The sequence below is a fragment of the Meriones unguiculatus genome, chromosome 3 (genome assembly GCF_030254825.1).
Source record: "Meriones unguiculatus strain TT.TT164.6M chromosome 3, Bangor_MerUng_6.1, whole genome shotgun sequence".
Lineage (NCBI taxonomy): Eukaryota > Metazoa > Chordata > Mammalia > Rodentia > Muridae > Meriones > Meriones unguiculatus.
Window position 1 is genome coordinate 171,382,651 of NC_083351.1, and position 25,093 is coordinate 171,407,743.

Sequence of the window (25,093 nt, forward strand, 5' to 3'; positions counted from 1 at the left end):
AACACATTATGAATGGGGGTAACATAGAGACCGCCAGCTGAACAAAAACCAGCTTCATTCATTGAGCCACCAGTAGAAGGGCACTCCTACTCGCCACGTGATGGTACCAAGGGCTGTGAGCAAAGGTCAACAGAAAAAAAAAACAACCGGGGCTCCAGTGTATGGTAATGGTAACACCTGTCTTTTCAAGAGGGTTAAATTATGAAGGTAAAATGAAAAGTGTTCCTTAATATCGAAAGGAACATCATTCCAGACTGAGATATGAGGGACCAGTTAATTCTCCCATAAAACCTTGATTGCGGGAGCAAAAACCAATGTTGTGTCCCAGTGTGTTTGCTCCAAGGAATCAAGTTTGTCATCCCAAATGCTGAGATGAAGATAACAGCATGTTCCTAAAAGAATTGGCAACCCTTACAGATGACAGGAATCACTAGGAAGATTCTGTATTAGACAGTGGCTCTGATATGATATTCTTTGCTTAAGATTTTGCTTTTGTTTCAAACATTTTTTCTGTCTTTTTATTCTCTGAAAATGTCCCACATGTGTATACCACCATTTGAGTCATTTTCACCCCCTCTCCATGATCTCATTAACACTCTCTCCTTCTGAAACCCTCTTTTTTCTAAAACAAGCTCCTCCTACTTTAATTGTGTACTGGGGAGGGACCCACTGGGCTTAATTAGAGCTGCTTGGAGGAGTAAGAGTGGGAGTTGAGTGCTACTTACTGAAACCTGGGCAAACTTATCAGTGGCTACGCTACTGAAAAAAGAAAAAGAAAAAGGAAAAAAAAAAGGCAACCTCTCTCTAGCATCCATAAACTGCCCCTAGTACCACAATGAATAGTAGGGCCTCATGAGTCCTATGTCCTCCACCCCCATGACCCACTCATGATACCATGGTGATGGGCCCAGCCTCATGAAGGTAAGGACAAATGCAGTAAGTCTGTGAATGCAATCACCATATCAGAAGCAGGACACTTTCTCAGAACTCCTCTCTGACTTCTGGCTCTTAGATCATCTCCTCTTCCAGATGATCTCTGACCTGGGAGGGGTAAAATCCATATACCATTTAGGATCAAGCATGTCCTGTCACTCGTTCTTCCTTCTTTGTGAGTCTCTGAATTAACCACAGCAAAACTGAAGCTTCTCTGAGAAAGACCAAGGTCAGCATTGATCTATGGGTGCAAATAGAGCATTGAAAACATTAAGTTCCATTTCCGTGTTTGTTCTGTGCATCTGCACATACGTGTGCATGCCCATGTGCACATTTGAAGGTCAGAGGACAACTTGCAAAAGTCAGTTCTGTCTTTCCTTCCACCACGTAGGTCCCGGGAATCAAATCCAGGTCCTGAGGTGGCCTGTGCCATCTCATTAGCCCATAAATGAAAGTAATTCGAAGACAGTTTGGCCCCGTGCCTATTTATCTACTACAGTTTTTGAATATTTTCAAACAAATTTTATTGGCCTCAGTTCTGGGAAATTCTTGGAGCCCAGATATGCATGTTTATTCTCTTCAGTGCTTAGAGTCAGGGTCCTACTCATCAGCCCGTTCTCAGAGGTCAAAATTAGCTTCTCTGCCTCTCTGTGCTCAGCCAGGATGGATTTAGAAGACAGGTGCTCACAACTCACTTCCTTCACTTCTTTACCCCGTAAGGTATTGTACTTAATTGAGCTACCCTGGACTCTCGGTACCCCACAGCACAGGCAGCTACTCTCTCCCTTGCTCTAGGGAACTGCTGACTTGGGTACCACCCCTCTGCAGGAACAATAACAGCAGCCAAAACAGTAGATGTACAAACAAAATAGAAGGAAATATTTCTCTTAAGCAAGCATAAGCAGCCACGAACTCCGGAGTGAGAGACCCTAAGTCGTCAGTGTTGAAGGTAGCAATTCCAGCTTTCGCTAATGCATCCCTATGGTACCCAGGAAACAGGACAGGATTCACCGACACCATTTTCACTCAGTTCCTATTGGGCATAATCTAAGCATAGCTATGTAGATGCTAAAGAGGCTAAGAATGTATTCTTTCTGACCTTGGACATATGCTCAACTAAAACCTCCATCATTTTAGAAGCAGGAAAAAACAGACCTGGTAACTTGAAGATTTTCCTTTTTGTCACAGAATTTCCTAGACGATAAATATTTGGCTTAATTCATTTTGCCTCAATGCCCAGAAGCCAGGCACATACAGAAGAGATGCAAATAAACCAGGCCTTCTTACGTGGAAAACTTAGGATTGTCTGCAACTGTAGTGATTGAATGACTTGCTTTGCTAAGAACTACCGAGCCTTTTGATAGTTCTTTTTTAAGCAGTAGTAAGTCACAGGCTGGTTTTGGGGTTGGCACCTCCATCTATTTGGATCATTAAAAACCCTAAGTAATAAAAGTCAAGTCTTGAGGCACTTGCAAACAGGGTCTTGTTCATCTAGACCCACGCAAGGTAGGTAATGATGTTTAGGAAAGGGCCATGCCCTATAAGACCACTCTTCCCACTTACAAGGCCAAATGTTCTTTAGTAAGAACAGTTTCCTAATTTTTTAGAGCTAAATATCTGTCAAAAGGACACCCCTATTCTTTCCACAGAAACAGCACTAGTGTGTGCACTCTGCAATCCTTGTGCCTCTCGTTTTATCTGTTGTTTATCCAGTCACTTCCACTGGCTCCTTCAGTTTCCCCTTCGCTCACCCAGGAGTACAAAAGGCACAGGGAGCATGTTTGCTCTTTTATCCACCCTTCCATTTAATAACATCGCCATGCTCTTACTGCTTTCTTTGTTTTTTCCTCCCCCAGTCAAATCGTCTCTTCAAGTTATGATTCTTTGGTGCCAAGACATGTCTACCTATCATCTGAGTTCCTTTGAGAAAGGCAGGTTGGCCTCGCCATGGTCAGGGCAGTCCCTTATCTAAACAGCTCTATCAGCTTCTTGCATGTCCCAAGGCCTGTGAGGGTTGGGGAGTCCAAGGCATTTGCACAATGCCTTCTAGAAGCACTAGTAGGAATTTTCCAGGAGTGTTTGGAAGAGGAGTCTCATTCATCCCTCACCTACTACCTATATCCCTGGATCCTTTTATCTCTGCCATCACGGTCTAATTCCTCTTAAACAGTTTACTTTGGATCTCTAATTAATTTATTCAAAGCCTGAAATCTTTTTTTTTTTTCATTTTTTTTTCCTGGGCAACCTCTACGGCAGTGGTTCTTAGCCTTCTGAATGCAGCTACCCTTCACTATAGTTCCACAAGTTTTGGTGACCCATCCCCAAACACAAAATTATTTTTGTTGCTACTTCATAACTATAATGTTGCTACTGTTACAAATCATAGTATGATATTTGATATACAGGGTACCTGATATGTGACCCCCAAAGGGGTAGAGACCCATGGGTTGAGAACCACCACTCTGAGGATTGCCATGTTTACTATCAACTATTTTTAAGTGCTCTGCCCTACACGTCACACATCAAAGATCCCAGCCTTAACACTGGGCTCCGGAGTGCTAAGTTCAGCTGCAGCTTTCACAACACGCTCTTAAGCAGCTGCAAAGGGAAAGAAAACAAGGCTGCCAGGCTAGTCCCAGGAAATCCCAAGATGCATATTTTTAACATTTGTGTTCTGATTTCCATAAATTTGTATGCTTCACCCAAAAGGCATTGACTCCACTTATATAGAAATAAAAACACACAACTCTTCCTTATCTGTGGGGGAAAGATCCCATATCCGGTTTGCTGTCCACAGCAACTCTTCAGGCTTCTCTTTCTCACAAAGTGTCCTTGCTTATTCCGGCCACAGCCATTGGAGAAAAGAGTCGTTCTTTAGCTGGTTTGTTAGAGCTGGCTTCTGAATATTCTGCCTTCCTGTTCTGAACTCACAGGGAATTCTCTGTCTAGCTGGAATTGTTTTTAAGACCTTATTTTCTCTCCATCAAAGAATGGCTGCTCCTGAATTCAGTTGGGCCAGCTTCTTTCCGGTGGCTGACTGGTCACCCAGGTCTAATTTTCAGTCTTCCACCTACAGGAAAGTTTTTGGTTTGGTTTCGTTTTGTGTTGGTTTTTTTGGTTTTGAGGAAGGCAGGCTGGATTCTGAGCAGATTAGCCACCAGTGTCAACAGCCCACTTTGAATGTCTTCTCTGGGCTCGTGCTGCTGAAGGCTGAACCCTGTTATGCTTTCAGAGCCATGTCCCCCACCCCGTGCCTGTAGAGCACCAGGTGAATGAGTGTCAGAGTAATTAAGTAAATTCACTAGAGAAGGTTACACCAACTGTGTTAGACCCAGAAGCCAGGGCTGTGAGGAAACAGAGGACAAAAATATCCTTTGAGATCCACTTCAACAGAATAGTTTTGGGGAAAGCAGAAATCTACCTGCTAACTATACAGCAGGTGAGAAAAGCCTGAGGACTGCAGACAGAAATTATGTCACTGAACCCAGAGTGCCCGTACTGGCCCTCTGATTCCCTTCCAGTTGGTCAGGAGAGCTCTTGAGGTACATGAACTTCTGACCTCATCTTTGAGGGTGGCCTAGCTCCCACTCCACATGCAAAGTGGTGGTTTATTGAGAGTCTGTGGATGGGAGGAGACAACAAGAAGACAACTAGCCTGGCACCTGAGTGAAGTGGTGAATGCTTAAACGGATGCCAGCACGGGTTGCCACCCCCGAGTGGTGTTTTGTTTGTTGGCTGGTTTCACCTTTGGGAGGAGTGAAACTGCTTTCAATGAACCGAAGTCAGCAAAGGGGAAGTGCAGACCCTCACTGCACACTGGGCAAACACAGTCTCAGGAAGCTTGGCTCATTCCGCCACGCCTGCTCAGTGTCAGGACTGCTGACAAGACAGGCAGGAGGCCGGCTTCCTCAACCGGATTTCACACGGCAGACACTTCCCAGGGTAGGATGCATAGTGAGGGCAACATACATTATCAGGAGTCAGGCAGGGATACACAGACTTGTTCCATTATAAAAACAACTGCAGAAACTGGGTCTGCCCATTTATTTATTTATCTATTTATTTATTCATTTTCCATTCCAGGCATTGGATTGTATGTATCCTATAGGTGTATCTCAACAGCTAATGACAGAAAGGCTGTGGGGGACCAGCTCCATCATGCTCCTTGTGTGAAGTTGTGCCTAGAAAATGCAGTAGAGCTCTCCTCACCTTTCTGAAGCGCGTTGCCAGTGTTCCGGTTTCTCCAGATGAGCCCTTTGGAGATGTGGTTTCTGCATACTTACCCTTTAGCTTTTCCTTTCTTCCAGTCAACCCATTTTTATAACCTGTCCAATACTTGGACAGACAGAGAACAAGACAGGTTCTAGAAACACTTGCTTTGTGGATTTGTGTTAGGGTGTTTCACCTCTCTGGCAGCCCCACAAAGCAGGCCTGCTATTTGATGTCCCTTTTAACAAGGAACCTGTTCAAAATATAGAGCTAGTAGAGGCCAGAGCTTGGGTTTGAACCCAACCAGTACAACTCTAGGAAGCCTCTGCTCTTCCTATTGCAGCCTGGAGGGGTCTGATTCCAGGTCCAGAAGAGCAGCAGGTATGACACACTCTGCTTTTAGAAGCAACATCTTTATGCTACAAAATGGCTTAAATAACATACATTTTAAAACAAAGAACTGTGTCGGAACATCACACGGAGAGGTGGTGTCTCAAAGTGTACCCTCATCCTTTGACAGCTCCTGGTGGGCAGGGACACTCAGGGGACTGAAAGAGGTGGGGAGGCTTCATTGGGATGGAAGGCGAGACAGATGTTGAGGCCATCGGTGCTCCCAGAAACGTTTGTCGGGCTCAACATTTTGCCAATGGCAAGTTTCACTAGTGTCAACCAAAGAGTTCAAGTTCAGAATTTTTAACAACTACTCTTATGAGATGGACTTGATAAATTTTCCTAATACCTCAAGACCAAAAGAAATGAAGGCCATTTTGCTCAGAACACACCATTCAACAAGACAGGGAAACATTCTTACTTTGCCTCCTGGCTTCTCAATGAGAGGGCTGGAAAGGCACACGGCAGCGAGGCTGCAGTACATAGGCTTCCATGGCTGTTCCTGCAGCAGAAAAGACAGATAAGAGATGTCAAGCTCTGGAGGCTTCCCTGCAGAGTGGAGCCCTTTCCCTGCTACTCAGAACTGTGCCTCTAGCACTGAACATAATGGGTGTCATTGAAATACCTGAGCCAGCGTTTTCACAGGGCTGCTTCAGGCTGCACCCTGTGCAAACCCATTTAACCTTGCACGGGGACATGTTACAAAACCACTTACCACATGTCGAAAGAATTCAGAGATACGTGTTGACAGAAATTCAGAATATTCCTGCTTTATCTGTTTAAGGGGTCTTTCCGGGACATAGGTAGGAGTATAAGACACTAATCTCATCGCCTAGAAAACAGCACGCAGAAACCTCTCAGTTTCGATTTCGGTGTGGCAGGATTTTCCAAGTCCTTGACTCACTTGTTCAGAACCCTCACTGACTTTTTTAGCCTCAGCTCCAAGTCTCTCCAACAATTATCCTAAACCTCAAGCCAAGCTGTTCAATGTGATTGTCACCAATGTCTTTGTGCTACTCCTTGTTCTTAATACGTTTTCTTGAGTAGCTCTCTAGGAATTTCCACTCATCCTGCTCGAACTCCTGAGGAAACACTTGGCTGCTACACAGTACAGCGGAAGAGGTTCCCCTACCGTAGGTCCTCTGGGAATGTGTGCTATTGAGGACCAGACTTAAAGTCTTGCTTTTCCTGTGTCTTTCACCGTCTAGCACTGGCCCTTCCCCAGGTGATCTTTCTCCTTCTAGATAAACTTTCCTTTGATCAACTGAGACTTTTCATGTCTAATGTTCACAATATCATAGTAGATCTAGCTGCTGTTTACAATGCAAACTACACATATTTCTCACTACACATATTTAGCACCCTCTCTTGGTCCTGTTAGAAGGGACATCGAGAAAAAAAAAGAGCTAAACATATCAGCACACTCCATAAAATAAAAATGAACTTTAATAATAAATCAGCAAATATTGACACATCTCCGCCCCCTGCTGTTCCTTAATTGGCTGTATTCCTTGAGGTAAAGGAAGATTTTTTTTTTCCAGTGGTTTGGAATCTCTCTTCATGCTGCTACTAATTAGCTGCCCTTCACCATACCAGGGCAGAGAACACGCTCCCCACCAGGGTGGCCCTGCCTGTAAATATGGTTTGTGTTATTTACACACATCTCACAGAGTATTTTGAGACTAATTGTATAGATTTCCACTGCCCAGAAAGGCAAAGCGTAATTGCTTGGAAGGAAGCCCTACAATTTCCCCTCAAGAGAAATCATGCCAAACTCCAACTTCGGGGGTTGTAGAGAGGGGGGATACTTGGATTCTGAAGGAGGTGGCTTTCTGTCCATTAGGAATTAAGTGGAGACCAGCAACTCATTTCACAGGTCATGACCCAACCATCAAAGTGTAATTACTGTCAAACCCCACTGGCTCAAGTCTGGACCACACTATTGGTGAATGTATAAATGAAAGTTCTATAGGATCACATTACCACTTCCACTTCCCAGGGATAAAAAAAAAAAGACATTGAAAAGGGAAAAAGGTGCAAGTGTATCAACTTCAGACGAAAACTGTTGTTATTATTATTATTCTTTTTAATGACAATAACACTTGCAGTGTTGATGATTGGGCTTGGGAGAAGTCAATTTGTTGGAAGTAGTAGATGAACCTGAAGAACCCCACCCTTCAGTCTGAGGCTGGTCCAGTTGCTATAGCAACATGGAACCAGCTTTCTCAGGGGCTTGAGCAGCCTGGTTTTCTGCGGGCCAAACATTCCCATGATACCTTTGCACCGGTGCACTTGAGACTAAGACAGCAGAGCATTTGCAAAACATAGATTTCTTACCTATAAATTGTTTGTTTGGTGGGTTCATATGATTCAGGGTTACAGGAGTTCATATACAAAATGTGTGTTAGTGACGGGCATGCAATGATTAAAAAGCTTCCCCTTTTCTCGTTCTCTGCTCTCATTTCAGGCGTTTGTCACAGTGTTTGGCTTTCCGTTGTCTTTTCAGAGCAAGGGCCTAGACAGCTGGTGTTAACAGTTGTTTCCCCTAACTCAACACTTGCTGAAGAGGAGAGTGTGATTGAGTGCTCAGGATGGATGGAATAAAGAGGGAAACATAGAAACACTGAACCCCTCCCTGCCCAGGCAAATTGACTACCTTCCCAGAATCCTGTCAAGGGAAAGCAATTATCACCTCTTATCTCCCCAGGATAAATTCAGAGCACTCCTGGGGAGCTGTAAAAGTCAGCAATTCCCAAGGGCGTCGTGGAGCTACCTGCTGTCACTTTCTGACTGGACTTCTCAGGAGGAGCAAAGCATCCAAGAGCTTCTATTTGTAGAAAAGGAGAGAAGTAGCCTGGGTTTTGAAGGACAGGGATCATCAGGTGGGCCTTCCTAGGAACAGGGAACTGAACAGGGAAATGTGCCCAGGCACATTTGCTTAAGAGTTGACACCAGGGAGTTAAAGGATCTGAACAAACTTCACCCTGAAATCAGAACCTTATTTTTATACTCTGTTTAAGACATGGCTGTTCAAGCCCATCAGCTCTCCCACCTGCTTATCCACACCTTCAGGCTAGCTAGGAGCGCTATAGCCTATTTTGCTATAGAAGCAAATTCTATCCAGGTAATTACTACCATTCATTCCTCTAACCTCACCCTGATGCTTTTGTTTTTCAAGCAGGGGCAGGCAAAGTGGTACCCTGTAGAGGCAGAGTATCAGTGTCCCTAAAGAACGGCTCAGAGAGCACTGTGGTCACCCCTCACGCTGCCCCAGAGCCATGTGCTGTTCCTGGTACCTAGGAGGAAGCTGTGAAGCTGTGACCTTTCCAACACCCTGTGTAAAAAGAGCAGGGAGACAGTACCTGAATCCAGATGCAAAACAGGTAACTGCCACTGTCCAGTCTGAGGCTCTATCTGCCTCTCCCCCAAACTTTGGACCTGCCCCACCCATGCCAGCTGCAGTCACTTCCTTGGAAGGGTCAAGCACACAGACACAGTGAGGTGTCTTTGGGAAGGGAGAAGGGTGGGGTGGAGTGAAGCTATATGCTGAATCACCAGGGCTGGACTAGACTCCCTCCCTTTTGTAGCACGTGGATACAGTCTGGCTGAACTTGAGTGAACTGAGCTTGCTGCTACCCTCGCCTCCTCCTCCCTCTTTGGTTATTATTATCACAGGCTTCTGAGCAGATGGGGGGTCAGCTGGGGGAGCATCCTTTTAGGTTTCCCAGGCAGAGTCCTGTCAAACCTGTCCAGTTTGTGCATTTTTCTGTATCTCCCATAGTCCTCATTTCTCTGAAATGGAAAGCTACATTTTTTTTTTTTTTTTTTTTTTGCACATAAAATTCCATTTCCTGGGTGTTTTTACACTGAATTTTGAAAGCTCCTTGTCCTGCTACCATACTTGGTAGATTTTTTTTAACACCGGTACACACCACAAAGCTATGTCATGTAGAACATTAAAGTAGGTGCTGCTGAGAGCCCTCCTTAACAGGGCTTCCTCCCTGTGTGAGCTTCCTGTCAGCCTTGCTCCAAAGGCATGTTGGCCGTGAAGCAGATCCTTGTACCTCCTTCCCATCTTGTGTTCCGATTTCCAGCATTGTCATGTAGTCTAGATTGTTAGAAAGTAACTATACAATGCCCTTTGAACTGCTGGCTTTGTGGAACCGAAGCTGCAGGATCTCCATGACACAGGGCAAGAACAGGATATCTGAGAGGAGTCCCGGTGAGGATATAGTATTGATGGTGTAGCAGGAGCCATAGGCCTCAGACTAGACCAATGACTCACTGCAATGAACATTTGCAAGTAAAGCTGTTTGGGCAAAAGGGTGTGCTGAGTGACACACCATGACACACCCCAGCTTCCATGTTTTGTTTTGTTTTGGAGGTTGCAAGGGTGGAGGGCAGATATGGAGGGGTGGAAAGGTGAGTGGGATTAGGGTGGACACTGTGAAATTCACAAAGAAAAAAAAGTTTGAAAAATAATGGAGGCTGTGAGGCATCCTTTTTTTAAAAAATCATTTCCTCTGTAAGTAAAACTACTCGTTTTCTCTTGTGTTTTGAACCATTTCTTTAGGCTGTATTTCCAAAAGTGGAACTCCTGGGCCAAAGACATAAACATGTCTCCTACTATTTACTATTAGCTGATAATGTTTTAAAAAGGTTTGATTTACAGAGCTGTCTCTAATATATAGCATATATGTATATATCTATTACAATACATATATATCATCTCTTTTTTTTAAATATCAAAACCACAAAAAAATGCCATAATTATTCTCACATTTATACATGAAGACACTTAGGGCCACAAGGGTTAAGTAACTCAGTGTCAGATGACCAATGTCCCTTTTTATGGCTTCATTGGTTTCAAGTGCTTACCATACCCAGTATGTCCCTGGTTTCAATGAGTAATTTCTGACTATGTCTCTAGCTTGTCACTGTCTTAGCTTGTGCCACAGTGGAACTGTGATGAGCATGGAAACATGGGGCCAAATTCCACTCCAATGAGTGGCTGAACCTTGTCTGAGCCTTAGTTTCCCTACATGTAAAATGGTATGGACAGTATACACAGCCTTATTTGGAGGATTTAAACCAGCTTAGCAAGTAAACCAACACTCAAGCAAAGCTGCTACTGCCTTTCATGCTAATGAAAGATGCTTTGTTGTAACTCCCCCTCGGCATCTTTTTGGATTTTTTTTTCCATTTTTTAAATTAATTAATTCAATTTACATCTCTGTCATAGGCCCCTCCCTCCTCTCCTCCCAGCCCAATCCCCCTCCCCTATTCCTCAGACACCCCAGCTCATGAGGATTGAGTTCATCTTCCTCCCCTGTGGCCTGATAGGAAAGTCCCATCAGGGGGAAGTGATCAAAAAGCAGGCAACGCAGTCCATGTCAGAGTTATTCCCAACTCGCCTAACTAGTGGGCCCACATGAAGCCTAAGACGCCCATTGGCTACTTATATGTAGGACCTAGGTCCAGACCAGTCATTGTCCTTGGTTGGTGCTTCAGACTCCATAGGCCCCTCTGGGCCCTGGTTGATTTGCTCTGATGGCCTTCTTGTGGAGCTTTTGTCACCTCTAGGTCCATTTATCTTCCCCCACCCTCCTCTTTTCCGGTAGACTCTCTACGCTTCGCCCCATGTTTGGCTGTGAGTCTCAGCATCGGTTGGAGCTGTTGCTAGGTAGACCGTTTAAGAGGACGACTCTGATAGGCTCCTGTCTGCAAGCACACCACAGTATCGTTACTAGTGATTGGGGTTGGCTCTCTTCCATGGGGTGGGTCTTAGGGTTGGGCCTGACGTTGGTTGGAGATTCCTTCAATCTCTGCTCTATCTGTTCTATCTTTGTCTCTGCAGGTCTTGTAAGTATTATAATAGCAGCTATTTATGAAGTTCTATTATAATTTAATACATAGATTTCCCCCACTCCGTCGTCAATCATCAAATGATTCTCCAGGTAGTGTAACTTACTTCTGTGCTAAGTTTAGTGAGAATTTTTTACATATCTATTTATAAGATGCATAATATCGTGGTTTATTTAAATATTTGAGCAAAATTTATGAAAATAATAAAAGTTAGAAAAGGTACAAAGAAATTATTCAGACACTTAGTAATAGTTTAAGTAGGTATATTTACTTCAAATATTTAAAATATTCAACACTCACTAATCACAATTTTAAGTATACATCTATTAGAGCTTATGCAAAGTTTATGTAATAAACAAATACTTAAATATTTTGTGAAGGTAATAAAACATGAATTAATCAGTAAGTGCAAGTTTAAAACAGTCAATTCTTATATCATAAATATGTCTGTCTCTAAGGATGTCCCAAGTGAGAAACCCACACTACCCTTCTACTCTGAAAGGCTAGTCTTTGAAAACTGTCTTTGAAAACTGGTTTGACACTTAGTTGATAAGAAACCTCTTCGGGGTTTCATCGTATATAATTTTTTCAGAAGGTCCAATAAGGCAATATTGCCTAAAGCAATAAACAATCTTTGATATATCCCAAAAGAGAGACATACAAATTACATAGCTCTTCAGAATGTCAAAATGAAGCATGTGTTAGTTAAATCACAGTCCATTTATTTGTACAGTATGAGCTCAAATTCACTAGGAGTTCAGAAAAGCAAAAGGAGAAATGAAAATAGGAAGTCACCTACTCAAGCATGAGAAAACAGCACGTGGGAAGAGACAATTCTCTCTAGTTCCCATAGGTCATTGGAGTCAACTTCATTCGAAACATGATCCCAGGTGAATGACGCAAAGAAGTCCAGGTCTAAACTGCACACTGCAGTGTTTCCAAGGGAGGGAGGAATGCAGGGGCGCTGTTACCTGTATCTTTAGGAGGGAACAACTTGGAGAAATGTAGAGAATTGGGGAAGGTTATGAATGGGAAACTGACGTGTTGTGGTTGAATTGTGTCACCTCCAAATTCCTATTCTGGTCCTCAAAGTGCCTCGTTTCTATGTTTGGAAGCTGGGACTCTAAGGAGTTGATTAAGTTAAAGGAGTCATTAGGGTGAACCCTAATACAACTTGACCATTATCTTTACTAAAAGAGGAGATTTTTGATACATGTATGAATAAGGGGTGAGGGCTGTAAAACCTCAGGGAAGAGCCAATCAGGTACCAGATGCCCTCAGAAGGAATCAACCCCATCTATAACATGTGGTCTGTCAGACCATCAGAGCCATCAGAATGCACGCAGGGGTCGAAGGGCAGTCGGAGTAGGGAAAATCACTGGTAGGTTTCTAGGAGGTCAGGCAGCAGGAAAAGCCGGAGAAACCCTGGACAGGACTATAAGAGAAGGGAACACACAGAAAGCTTAGAGTCAGGTGCAGAGGGCCACTTTGTTTCAGGTGGGCTGAACAACAGCACCCTATGGCACACAGACTATCCACCACTGTCTTAAATGCATCATTTTATATGTGTAAATGTGCTGCATTTGGATGGACGCACCCCACTTCCCTCTCTCAACTTGCTGCTACAGCAGAAATTTCCTGTTGCCTGCCCACACACATTATGCTTACTTAGAGTTTATTTTGTCCTGGTTCCTTCTTCCCTTCTCATCCTCACCCCCCCACCTCTCCGCTCCCCCCCCAGCTTCACCGTCTCCTTCATAAAGGGATTTAACACAAGTTGCTCAAAGTGGAGGTGATGTTAATACCCGTGAAACAAGGTCATTGGTGGATTAAATGCAGCAAGCCAGGTTCTGCAAGAATATGCGGAAAGAAACTCTATCCCCAGGGGGGGTTGAGAGAACCAAGAAACCTTCCCTCCTACCCCCTGCAGAAGAGGCAACCTGCGCTTCTAGCCTCTTGTACATCAATTTCTTGGTTCGTTGAAGATTCTGTGTTGTAGCTCTGCGCAAATCTGTTCTCCACAGTACGCCTGATCTTTTTAAAAAAATAAAGTGAGTTGTGATCCTCCCACGATGCTGTTCTATTTTCTTCCTGCTCAAATCAAACGCTTCAGAAGTTTCCCACTCAGCCCGATGCAGAATAAAGCTTCATCCTGGCCTACAGGCCCTTCTTGGGTAAGTTCTTCCTATCGTTCCCGGCTCACACCGCATCACTTTCCTCCTCCTCCTTCCAGTGTCCTCCACTCATCCCCAAGCCAAACCAAACCAACCTTCCTCATCCTCCCAGCATCCACTCCTCTCTTCCCTTTCTAAGTTGGTCCAAGGTCCATTCAGTATTCAGTGTGATCATAGTTTCCACCTGAGGCTATGCTTACTTCCTGTAGAACATCCCTCCTTTGGGCTCACTATCATTGTTCCAGTTGTCTGGGACACTTGTTTTTGCAAATGCATTTGTAGACATACAATGCTAAAATAACGAAAACTAAAACTAGCTATGAACCTTTTCTATTCCAACACAACTCTTCCAAAAGGAAACAAGCTTAAATGGCACTCCCATTTTCAGGGCACCCTCTATTTCTAAAGTAGGTAATTTTAGCTGCTACTCATATTCTCTTTATATGGACTCTTGGACACAGGAAGTAGGAAAGACAAACTGCTCTGGACACAGCACAAGGAAGGATGCCTTGAACTTCCTGCTGTGTGCTAGGCAAAAGCCTGCTCAGGATTTCTGTGCAGTTTCTACAAAATTCAAGAATTAAGATCAGTTCGACATAACACAGGCCTCCCCTAGGCTCCTTAAAGTTCCTTTGTATCTAGGATTAAGTGGGCATGGCTGCTGACATGCCAAATAAGCATACAAAGCATTGGCTCAACCCTGCCAATCCTGTGCAAAGGGCTGTATTACCTGCCGCTTCAACACCTTCTCCTCTCCCAGGTCCTAGTGACTCTGGGAAACAATACCTTGCAGTTATACTAGTGGTTAAGACGTTTGGAACAAAGCTAGTATCTTTTGCTAGAAGCAATGAATGATAAATCGGCAGAAACTAAATTTGGACACATTTTTAAGATGCGATCAGAAGCAATGAGATGATTCTAGTAAAAATTCCCCAAGCAGGGATCACATCATTATTTCGAAATCCTCACTCTGTATGTAAGCATATTTTCATTTTTCCCCACATATACTTTGATTTTCTCAGGCAAGGAGCTTTTTAAGAGGGAGTGGTTTGCGGCCTCGTTAGCTACCGAACACTTTTGATCTCGAGCATCCTACTTTTGTGGACACAGTAGCCATGCTTCTGGGAGGTCAGGGCCAGGCACCATTAGTCCTGCCCTTGACTGGGGTTAATGACATCCTTAGACTTTGTTGTATGCTGCTTTGAATGAACCTGAGACACCCAGCACTTTGCAGCAGGAAGAGCCCCCAAAGCTCTGGAATTTACCTCCACTTCAGTAAAAGCTGAATGGTTTTCAGGGTTAGGGTTATGTCGTTTGAATTCATTTTGACTACACTGTGGCTTAGGAGAGAATGATTGTGCCTAGCAGACACTGGCACTTTCTGAGCTGATAGCTGATGATTCTAAAGCGCATGCATTGTATAAAGCCTGGAGACTTTGATGTAGCCAGTGATACTTATTTATTTTTTGTATGGATTTTGTTCAGACTGCAATGTTTAGCTTTTAACTTGATTTTCTTGCTGTCCTAAGTTCTTTGCTGTGTTTAATCTCTCATGAGATACTTAGTATGGAAAAGCAGGATTTTTTGTCTCCGTTTTTAAGAGCTTCATGTGAAGCCAAGACTTACCATGATCAGGCTGAGTGGCAGGCCTCCTACTATGTCTTGTAACATAAGGCCATCGGCAGACTCTTGATAAGTAAGGTGCTTTAAAAGTTTGTTGTCTTTGTATATTAGCAGATTATGACACGTTGACTCATGCAAGAACGCATTAGCGCTCTTCCTGCTTTGCTAAGGTTTTGAGCCTCATAGCTCCTGCTGAGTTATTAGGAATGTTAAAAGGCATCAATAAATCATATTTATCTTATACTTTTATTTAATCAGGTGATATGAACTATAACTTGTTGTACAGTTTTGCCTGCTTCAGACTGTTTGCTGATCATACTGAAATATGCACAGAACATTTTGTCATGAAAAGAGGCTGAATAAATAGTTAATTTACTTCAGAAAAAATATAAAGGTGTGTAGGTAGGAGACCGCAGAGAGGCATAATGTTGTAACTGCAACTGAGAAGGGGTATGTTTTGGATCTGGGTCAAGCTGGGGTCTTGGCCTTCCCTCAATTACCTGCTGTACACCACAGCAACGAGGAGGCCAAGGGGAGCTTCCTCGCTTTTGTATCAATTATAGCAGGATAAGAAAATAACGGTTGACCAATGCTGCCTGCTTTAAAGATCTTAGTCTACTTATGATGCTGCAGGTATGTAATGTTGAACCTGTTGGTGAAGCCAGAGATAGGATTTGTGTCTCATGGAATTATCTGTGGATCCTGAGCAGACGGGCTCTTTCTGGCCAAGGAAAGATGCCCTGAGTGGGACTTAGGAAACAGAAGGGAGGTGGCAGCTCTGTTGGACCCCTAAGGAGGCATCTGCAGGGGTCCTCACACTGCACTGGTCGGTTGTTCTAGTTTTAGATTTAGCCATTTTTCAGCGTTTGGCTGGCATGATGTGGGGTCTTGACCTATGGCCTGTGGAAATTGCTTCAGGTCACTTTCTTCAGATGCAGAGGCCTCCTTTCCTTTTCTCTCAATTCTTAAGTTTCTGTGGTTCCAATGGACAACACAGGAAGCAGATTTAAGAAACTGACTACATTTGTTACTGGGAGGTCATCTTTGAGTGTCACATCACATCAAAGGGCAGCTGGGGTCCACTTACACATCAGTAGTTAGGGGCAATCTCTAAGAAAAGGCTTAGCTTGGTAGGAAAGGCAGGACAAGGCAAAATAGGAAGAGTAAAAATATTTTCCCTTTCTAGCTTATTTAATTACATTGTTTCACAAACCAGCCCTTCTCTAAAAATTACTATTGTGCAAATGCTTACAGCATCATTTGCTGCCTGCTGCTTATAATTTAGCATAAATTTGCCACATGCAAATCACGTAATTAATCAGCCTTGCGGTGAAGGGGTAGCTATGCCCCTCCAAACCAGAACAAAGCCAGCACTCTGGGTTGGTAGTTGTCGTGCTTGCGGCTTGGGTTGATGTGAGTGTGGACCACACGCAGAGTAGGCGCTGTTCCTAGGAGTCCACGGCAGCCATCAGAGCGTGCAGAGCTGAGTTCTTGACGCACCGCAGTAGAAGAAGCGGAGCGCCTCCACGTGCTTCAAGCTCTGCCCCAGCTGCAGGCAGGAAAGTGTGTTCCCATCCCATGCTGGGAAAGGCAGCTTCATTAGGAGAAGGCAAAAAGACAGCTTGTGCCACTCCAGGAGATGCCCAACCCCACGATACTATTCAGAGGCCTCCAATCTGGATGGGGAGCAAGCATTCCTTCCTGTCCCTGGAATATAATGAGTCATCTTGAAGACGGCTTCTGCACTGCAGAGTGTCTGTTAAAACACTAAAGTAGAACTATGCTCTTATGGACAATAGCAAATGAGACTCAGAAAGGTTTTTATTTTTCCCTAATTCAACTATGAAATTCAGAGAATGAGCCACCATGGCTGATTCAAAAACCGGGTGTTTAGGTACTTTTTCCTGCCAAAGGCGTCTTCATCCATCTACTTAGTTCCTCTGAGGCTCATGACAAGCTCCTCCCAGTGTGATTGCCATGGTGTTTCTTGACCTTAACTCTCAGAGATAGTTAAAAATGTAAACAGAATGCTTGAGTTTCTCTTAGCTCCTCTTTTTGGCTTTGGGGTGTATTCTTTCCTATTACTGCTGCAAATAAACAGAAGAAAGAAGAGAAAGGCAAGCGGTAATGTACCCTAGTCAACAGTTACATCTGCTCTCTACCTGGGCCCTACTTGACCTGGCCTGAAAACATTTAAGACCGTTGAGTACCACAAGAGAGCACCGTACACCTCGACGGATGAGCCCCCGGCTTAATAGAAGAGCAGGTGCCCAGCCTTACTGCAACTTGATATGCCATGGCTGGTTGATGTCCATGGAGGCTGGCCCCTTTCTGAAGAGAACTGGAGGAGGAGGAGGAGGAGGAGGAGTGGGTATTGGGGGGAGGAGGGAAGGGAGGGGAAACTCTTGTTTAGGGTGTAAAATAAAATAAAATAAAAACTGCGAGTACCAACCAGCAATAACTACAGGTGCAGTAGGAAACGCGGCGGCAGAATTGACAGGAAGGAAGAGCTGTCTTCCTGACCTTTCAGCAGGAAACACCCTCTGCTGCTTGAGTGACAGCTTTGGGCTTTGGCCTCCGAAGCCTGTTTGTTTTGGCTGGAATTTAGAATCTGGCTAATGTCAGTTTCGTTACCAGCTCGGGCTTGAGCTTCAAACGTAAGCCTGTAAGAGGCTGAAAGGCCCGCGTCCCCGGCTGCTCTCGGGATGTGGGGCCTGGATGCCGGAAGGGGATTGCTTCCGTGTTGATCTGCGGGAAATCCCCACTGCACCCGTCGTCGACTCGCTTTCTGTCGTCTGCGCTGTCTGCCTTCTGACTGCGAGTCCAGCGCGCGGTGTCCTGCCCTGGAAGGTGGGGCGCACACCCCGAGAAGGGCTGTGATTTGGAAACGGGCGACACCCAGAGCAGCTGCAGGCTGTGCTTGTTTGCTTCTGTCTCCTAAGTTGAATGTGTGGGTAGGCGTGGGGGTGTGCAAAAAAAAAAAAAAAAAAAAAACCAACAAGTGACTGGAAAGATTTTGGTTTAACATTTAAATGTTCAGCAGTGATCATCTCTGAGCACTTCTCTGTGGGGAGAGAAATCCTGCCTTCCGGTTCATCGCTAGCACCCCCCACTCTGCCTCACACAGAAAAGGTAACGATGAATACATTTGTCGGGGTGTGCTGAGTTGCAGACCGTATGCGGTTTTCGTATTTTATAAAGTTACTTTGCAATGAGAACATATTTTAACCGTGGAGGGTACGACGTTGGCAACCTCATATGCTATTCCTTCATTTGCATGAATCAGCGCATCAACTAGTCCATCCAGAAATGGCAATCTTACACACTTGGGAGGAGCAGAAGAGGCACAGTCGCTGTGGCTGTGCCCACAGACATTTCCCAGGCTGATCGGGGTGATTTATGAAAAATGGGCCCGACGCTATGTCCAATGCCTCCTGCCAAGCCTGAGTGTTTGCGGTCGCTGCCTGAGCTGACACAAGGAGAGACCCTTCACACCGAGAGAAAAGGCCACAGTCCACTGTTTTAGGAGGTGGTGAGCCTTTCCTTGGCCTCCTTACTGGAGAGGTCTAGCCCATGTGGCCATCTGTGCTCAGAGATGCATTCCGCTGGAATAGCTTCACATACAGAGGGAAGGCAGACTGAGCGTGGGGAGGCGCTGCCACGGACCCAGATTTCACAGCAAGCCAGAGTCCCTGAATGAATCACTCAAGTGGGCCGCTGACCAATTCCAGCCTACTGCTACTTTTTTCCCCTTTAAATCATCGAAAAACAAAACAACACTTTAAGTGTTATTCATACATGCGCAATAAGTCATGCAACCATCACTATTTAGTTCTAACTCTATCTCAAGCTTTGACAAATCCAACTTAGCCTAGAAATGTCACAGTTGCACTCCCTGAGAGCTCTCTGCATGGATTGGGGCGGGAGGCGCAGCAATGGTGGCTGGCTGTGAGCGAGGCAAGTGCGCTTACCACAGCTGCTCTTTTCAGCCTGTGGATCCACTGGAGCACGTCTCAGCCTCCCTTGAGGGCATAACGACCTTGGTAAAGGAGCCCTAAGAAAACGTGGCGGTCCTTAACGGTTACCATTGCTTCTTCTCTCACAGCCTCAAACTCGGAAGTACTGTGCTGAGCCAATCATGTCAGAGGGTGGCAACATTGTCAGCCTAGGTTTCTGAATGGCTGTGTTCCCTGCCAAGTTGAGACACTTAGATTTTAGGGGATCATGGGCTGTTGGGGCACAGTGCAGCCTGCCCTGACTAACATATTGGTAAGCATGTTGAAGACATAACATATATACTCCAGACAAAACGGAACAAATCAGAAATCCAGAAACCCACCTATACACCAAGAGTGAGTTCAGAGAATGCTCAGGTTAGGATTTAGGAACGTGATCCCCTCTCTCTCTTTCTTCACGTAAGTGCAAATAACTTACGTGAATGGAAGAATTCACTTGTTCAGCGTGTTTAGTCAGGGTTGCTATTGCTGGGATGAACACCGTGACAGTAAGTGCTGCTCACTGGCTTGCTCCCCCGTGGCTTGCTCAGCCTGCCTTCTTACAGAACCCAGGACCAGCAGCCCAGGGAGGGCACCACTCACAAAGGGCTGGGTTCTTACGGAGGCGTTTTCTCAGTTGAGGGTCCTTCCTCTGCAGGGACTCTCTCGCCTGTGTCAAGCTGACATGACATTAGCTAGACATTCAGTAGTTAGTTACAGAGCAAGGTAACTTTTACATGTTGGGAATTTAACACTGGACAAAACCAAAAGAGTAAAAGATCTCTGCACTCATAGACCACAGATTCTACGGATCTTAGATAAATAAAGTAAGGTAAAACTCCAAAAAGTAAAGTAGGCACGAGGTAGGAGTTCGGAAAGTAGAAAGAGTGCAGGGCAGTGGTGGTGCATGCTTTTGATCCCAGCACTCAGGGAGGCAGAGGCAGATCTCTTGAGTTTGAGGCAGCCTGGTGTACAGAGTGAGTTCCAGGACATCCAGGGCTACATGGAGAAACCTTGTCTCAAAAAACCAAAGCAAACAAACCAGAAAGTGGAAAGTGCTATGGGAAGGAAAAGTAGTGGGAGGGACATTGGAAGTCACAGTGGGGAAAGGTGGCTGCATTCCCGCCATCTATGGCATTGCCTGGCCCTTAGTGAATAGGGGCCAGATCACCAGAGCTCACTGCCTTCCTATAGGCTCTCGGCTTCCCTTCAGCTTTGTCTCAGATCTGTCTAATGTACCTTTCTGTATGTATATGGCACCTAGAACATGCTCTACATTGTCCATTGTCCAAGAATGCGGGAAGGGCAGGAACTGACATCTGTGGAGAAATAGCTGTCTCCATCAGAGATGTTCCTTGCGACTCTCCCCAGTTGCTCACTACCTTCTTTGCTGGTCTCCTAAATGCTGCTCCCATTTTTTTTTCTTTTCCTCACAAGCTGCTCTCGACTCTTGGTGCTTCTTGCCGGCTGTGATTTAAGCTTCTCTGGTAACTCAGTTCCCCTTCAGTGACACATCTCATTCCCCAAATTAGAGATGTCAGCTAGTGTTTGCTCACCCACCTTTAGCCCCTGGCATTGGGTAGCTGCACTGTAAACCTACAATCCCTTTTCTTTTCTGCCCTCTTCCTGGCTTGAGCTAATTAAGCTAATGGTGGACAACTGAGCCACACTAATCCTTTAGTCTATGTGTATTCTAAAAAGATGGGCTGGGAAAGCTGTTTTCTGTCTCCTAAGTGTGAACTGAGTCATGCAGACAGAGTTAATGGTTTGACCTGATGCTGAAAAGCCACCATGTAGCTGTGTTCTTAGACCCATGGCAAACCAAAGATTTGAGGCAGTAGAAACGATGAGTAAGCAGACAAGGCTGCGTAGCAAAGCAGGAAAAACAAAGCTGACATCAGAGGAGGCCCAGAAAGAAGGAAAAAGTCAGAGAAGACGAACAAGTGTATTTGTTGTTTTGTGGAGTAGAGCAAGAGAGCTTTGTGGCTTTAACAAAATAAATAAATAAATAAATAAATAAATAAATAAATAATAATGATAATAATAATAATAATAATGCCTTTTCTTTTTTCTTTTTTTTCTTTTTATTTTTTTTATAATTTTATTTTTTTCATTAGTTACATTTTGTTAATTCTGTATCCCAGCTGTATCCCTCATTCCCTCCCCAATCCCCACCCTCCCTCCCTCATCTCCTCCCTGCCCCTTTCCAAGTCCACTGATAGGGGAGGACCTCCTCCCCTTTCATATGACTCCCTTTTGTCAGGTATTTTCGGGACTGGCTGCAAAGTCCTCCTCTGTGGCCTAACAGTACTGCTCCTCCCTTGGGAGGTGGGGAGGTCAAAGAGCCAGTCATTGAGTTCCTGTTAGAAATAGTCCCTGTTCCCCTTACTATGGGAAACCAATTGATTACTGAGCTATCACGGGTCACATCCGAGCAGAGGTTCTAGGTTTTATCCTCTCATGGTCTTTGGTTGAGTGTCCATCTCAGAAAAGACCCTGTGCCCAGATACGTTTGGTCCTTGTGGAGCTCCTATCCTTTCCACATCAAACTCCCCTTCTTTCATATGATTCCCTGCACTCTGCCGAAGGTTTGGTTATGAGTCTTAGTATCTACTTTGGAGCACTGCTAGGTAGAGTCTTTCAGATGGTTTCTGCAGTAGACTCCTGTCATACGTTCAATGCATATCCCATTTGTCTTTCTAAATGAGGATAGATCATCATACCCCGTGTCTGCTTTCTTGATTATCTTCTTTAGGTGTATAGATATCATTATGTTTATCCTATCTTTTAGGTCTATATAAGCGAGTATATTCCATGTTTGTCTTTCTCCTTCTGGGATACTTCACTCAGAATGATCTTTTCTAGATCCTACCATTTGCCTGCAAATTTCATGATTTCCTCCTTCTTGATTGCTGAATAGTATTCCATTGTGTAAAAATACCACAATTTCTGTATCCATTCCTCTGTTGATGGACATCTGGGTTGTTTCCAGGTTCTGGCTATTATAAATAAAGCTGCTACAAACATGGTTGAACAAATGTCCTTATTGTGTACTTGAGCAAATTTTGGGTATATGCCTAGCAGTGGTATAGCTGGGTCTTGAGGAAGCGCTATTCCTAATTGTCTGAGAAAGCGCCAGATTGACTTCCAAAGTGGTTGTACCAGTTTACATTCCCACCAGCAATGGAGGAGGGTTCCCCTTTCTCCACATCCTCTCCAACATGTGTTGTCATTTGTGTTTTTCATCTTGGCCATTCTGATGGGTGTAAGGTGAAATCTTAGGGTCGTTTTGATTTGCATGTCCCTAATGGCTAATGACGTTGAGCATTTCTTTAAGTGTTTCTCTGCCATTCTATATTCCTCTACAGAGAATTCTATATTTAGCTCCGTTCCCCATTTTTTAATTGGATTACTTGGTTTGCTGTTTTTCAGCTTCTTTAGTTCTTTATATATACTGGATATTAGCCCTCTGTCAGATAAAGGGTTGGTGAAGATTCTTTCCCAATCTGTAGGCAGTCATTTTGTTTTGATGACAGTGTCCTTTGCTTTACAGAAACTTTTCAGTTTCATGAGGTCCCATTTATTGATTGTTGCTCTTAGAGCCTATGCTGTTGGAGTTCTGTTCAGGAAGTTGTCTCCTGTGCCAATGAGTTCTAGGCTGTTCCCCACTTTTTCTTCTAACAGATTTAGTGTATCTGGTTTTATGTTGAGGTCTTTGATCCACTTGGACTTAGTTTTGTGCAGGGTGGTAAATGTGGATCTATTTTCATTTTTCTGCATGTAGACATCCAATTAGACCAGCACCATCTGTTGAAGATGCTATCTTTTTTCCATTGAATGGTTTTGGCTGCTTTGTCAAAAATTGAGTATTAATAGGTACGTAGGTTTATTTCTGGGTCTTCTATTGGGTTCCATTGATCCTCCTTTCTGTTTCTATGCCAATACCATGCAGTTTTCATTACTGTTGCCCTGTAGTACAGCTTGAGATCGGGGATGGAGATACCTCCAGATGATCTGTTGTTGTACAGGGTTGTTTTGGAGATTCTAGGTTTTTTGTTTCTCCATATGAAGCTGAGAATCTTTTTTTCAAGGTCTGAAAAGAATTGAGTTGATATTTTGATGGGAATTGCATTGAATCTGTAGATTGCTTTTGGCAGTATGGCCATTTTCACAATGTTAATCCTACCAATCCATGAGCACGGGAGATCTTTCCATCTTCTGAGATCTTCTTCAATTTCTTTCTTCAGAGACTTGAAGTTTTTCTCAAACAGGTCTTTCACTTGCTTGGTTAGTGTCACCCCAAGGTACTTTATGTTATTAGTGGCTATTGTGAAGGGTGTTGTTTCCCTAATTTCTTTCTCGGCCCTTTTGTCTTTGGTATACAGGAGGGCTTCTGATTTTTTTGAGTTGATTTTGTATCCAGCTACTTTGCTGAAGGTGTTTATCAGCTGAAGGAGTTCTCTGGTTAAATTTTTGGGGTCACTCATGTACACTATCATATCATCTGCGAATAGTGACACTTTGACCTCTTCCTTTCCAATTTGTATCCCCTTGATCTCCTTTAGTTGTCTTTTCAACTGACCCTGAGAAGCTCCCTCCTCTTCTTTATTGTTAGAAAAGCTCTATCAAAAGACCAGGCCACGTTAGTTCTATTTATCTCTGCATGGGTTCTACCCCTTTTGGTTCCTTGACCATGCCAGAGAGACATGAGTTGATTCCCAACTCCAAAAAGTCAGAAGACAGAAGCATGATTTTCAAAGAAATAATAATAATAATATGGACTCTAAGCATAAAAAAAGAAAAGTCTTGAGAATGACTACCCAATTAGAAGCAAGAGCTGGAAATGTGCCAAGGCCTGCCCATGTGTCTAAGATCTACTTATTGGTGCATGCAGGCTAGCCCCACACAGCTATGTTTCTGTAGCCTCAGATCCCCTGTTTGGGGCTTAAGGGCTATGTGAACTTAGCACCCAGACATGAACCCTGTCTGTTTTTCTGCTGCTTGCTGCCCTGCTTGGCTTGGCAGTGAACATACCCAGGAACCCAAACTTCACTGCCATTTTTAATTCCTCCTCAATTTCCAGTGACTAGCATTCTTCCAGAAAACAATGTGAATGCTTCGATGAGGCTAGGCAGATATTAACTGGGCACTGAGGGGTTCCTACCACAGAGCCTGTGTACTTCCTGCTGGCTTTGCCTAGAGAGCTTTGTTGTTGTTGCCCATTCATCCATCCTCCTGGCTATGCCGGGGACAAAAGAAGCAGCAAGGCCAGTGACCTTTTTATGTGGTGCTGACTCCCTCCTCTCCTTCACGTCTCTGCTCAGCTGCCCATTACAGATGTACTATGGGGTTGGTGGCATGCAGAAGGACAACTGTGTCACGCTTTCACTTTACCCTTTTTTCATAAACTGTTATAATCTGACAGGTCTTTACGACTATAATCTGGCAGAGTTAGATTTCTGGTTTTCTGTCTTCCCAGTGGAAGAGCTTAGCAATTGAAGGAAAGAGAGGATGGGAGGAAGGGAAAGAGAAGGAGAGAGAGAAAGATGGTGAGAGAGAGAGAGAGAGACAGAGAGTGAGTTGCTATTCCTGGAATATAGTAGGTGCTCAATAAATGTTTTTGTGTTTTGTTTTGTTTTTTTGTTTGTTTGTTTGTCTGAACAGTGAATCCAGAGATGGGCACTTAGAGGAGAAAAATACCTGTCCTGGCTCACAGATAATTTTCTCATGAGCATGTAGAGGTACAAAGACAAGCCCTAGCTAAAGGTCAGAAGTAAGATACTCTACAGTGTATAAAGCCACAAAGCTATGCATAGAGTGCTACAGCTATAACGAAGCTGAGTAAGGTGCAGGGCCCAGAGCAGGTGAAGGTCAGTGTAGACAGATGGGTAGACCGTGGAGAGT

The 25,093-nt window shown here is 44.3% G+C and overlaps 1 protein-coding gene and 1 long non-coding RNA gene across 4 annotated transcripts in view; both read right to left on the reverse strand.

Annotated features, from left to right (window-relative positions):
• Positions 1–25,093, reverse strand: part of Rasgef1b (RasGEF domain family member 1B) — a 497,192-nt gene that overhangs the window by 139,669 nt on the left and 332,430 nt on the right. For both annotated transcript variants that reach the window (XM_060380991.1, XM_060380990.1), the window contains exon 3: positions 5,954–6,034. In XM_060380991.1, the coding sequence (XP_060236974.1) occupies positions 5,954–6,034 (81 nt within the window). The remainder of the gene's footprint in view (positions 1–5,953; positions 6,035–25,093) is intronic.
• LOC132653203 (uncharacterized) lies at positions 15,427–19,434 on the reverse strand. Of its 2 annotated transcripts, XR_009590972.1 has the most exons (3): positions 19,166–19,434; positions 17,647–18,131; positions 15,427–16,901 (listed from the first exon to the last, which is right to left on the reverse strand). It is a non-coding gene; the product is annotated as an uncharacterized LOC132653203 (long non-coding RNA). The 2 variants fall into 2 exon arrangements; XR_009590971.1 differs by having other exon boundaries at positions 15,427–18,131.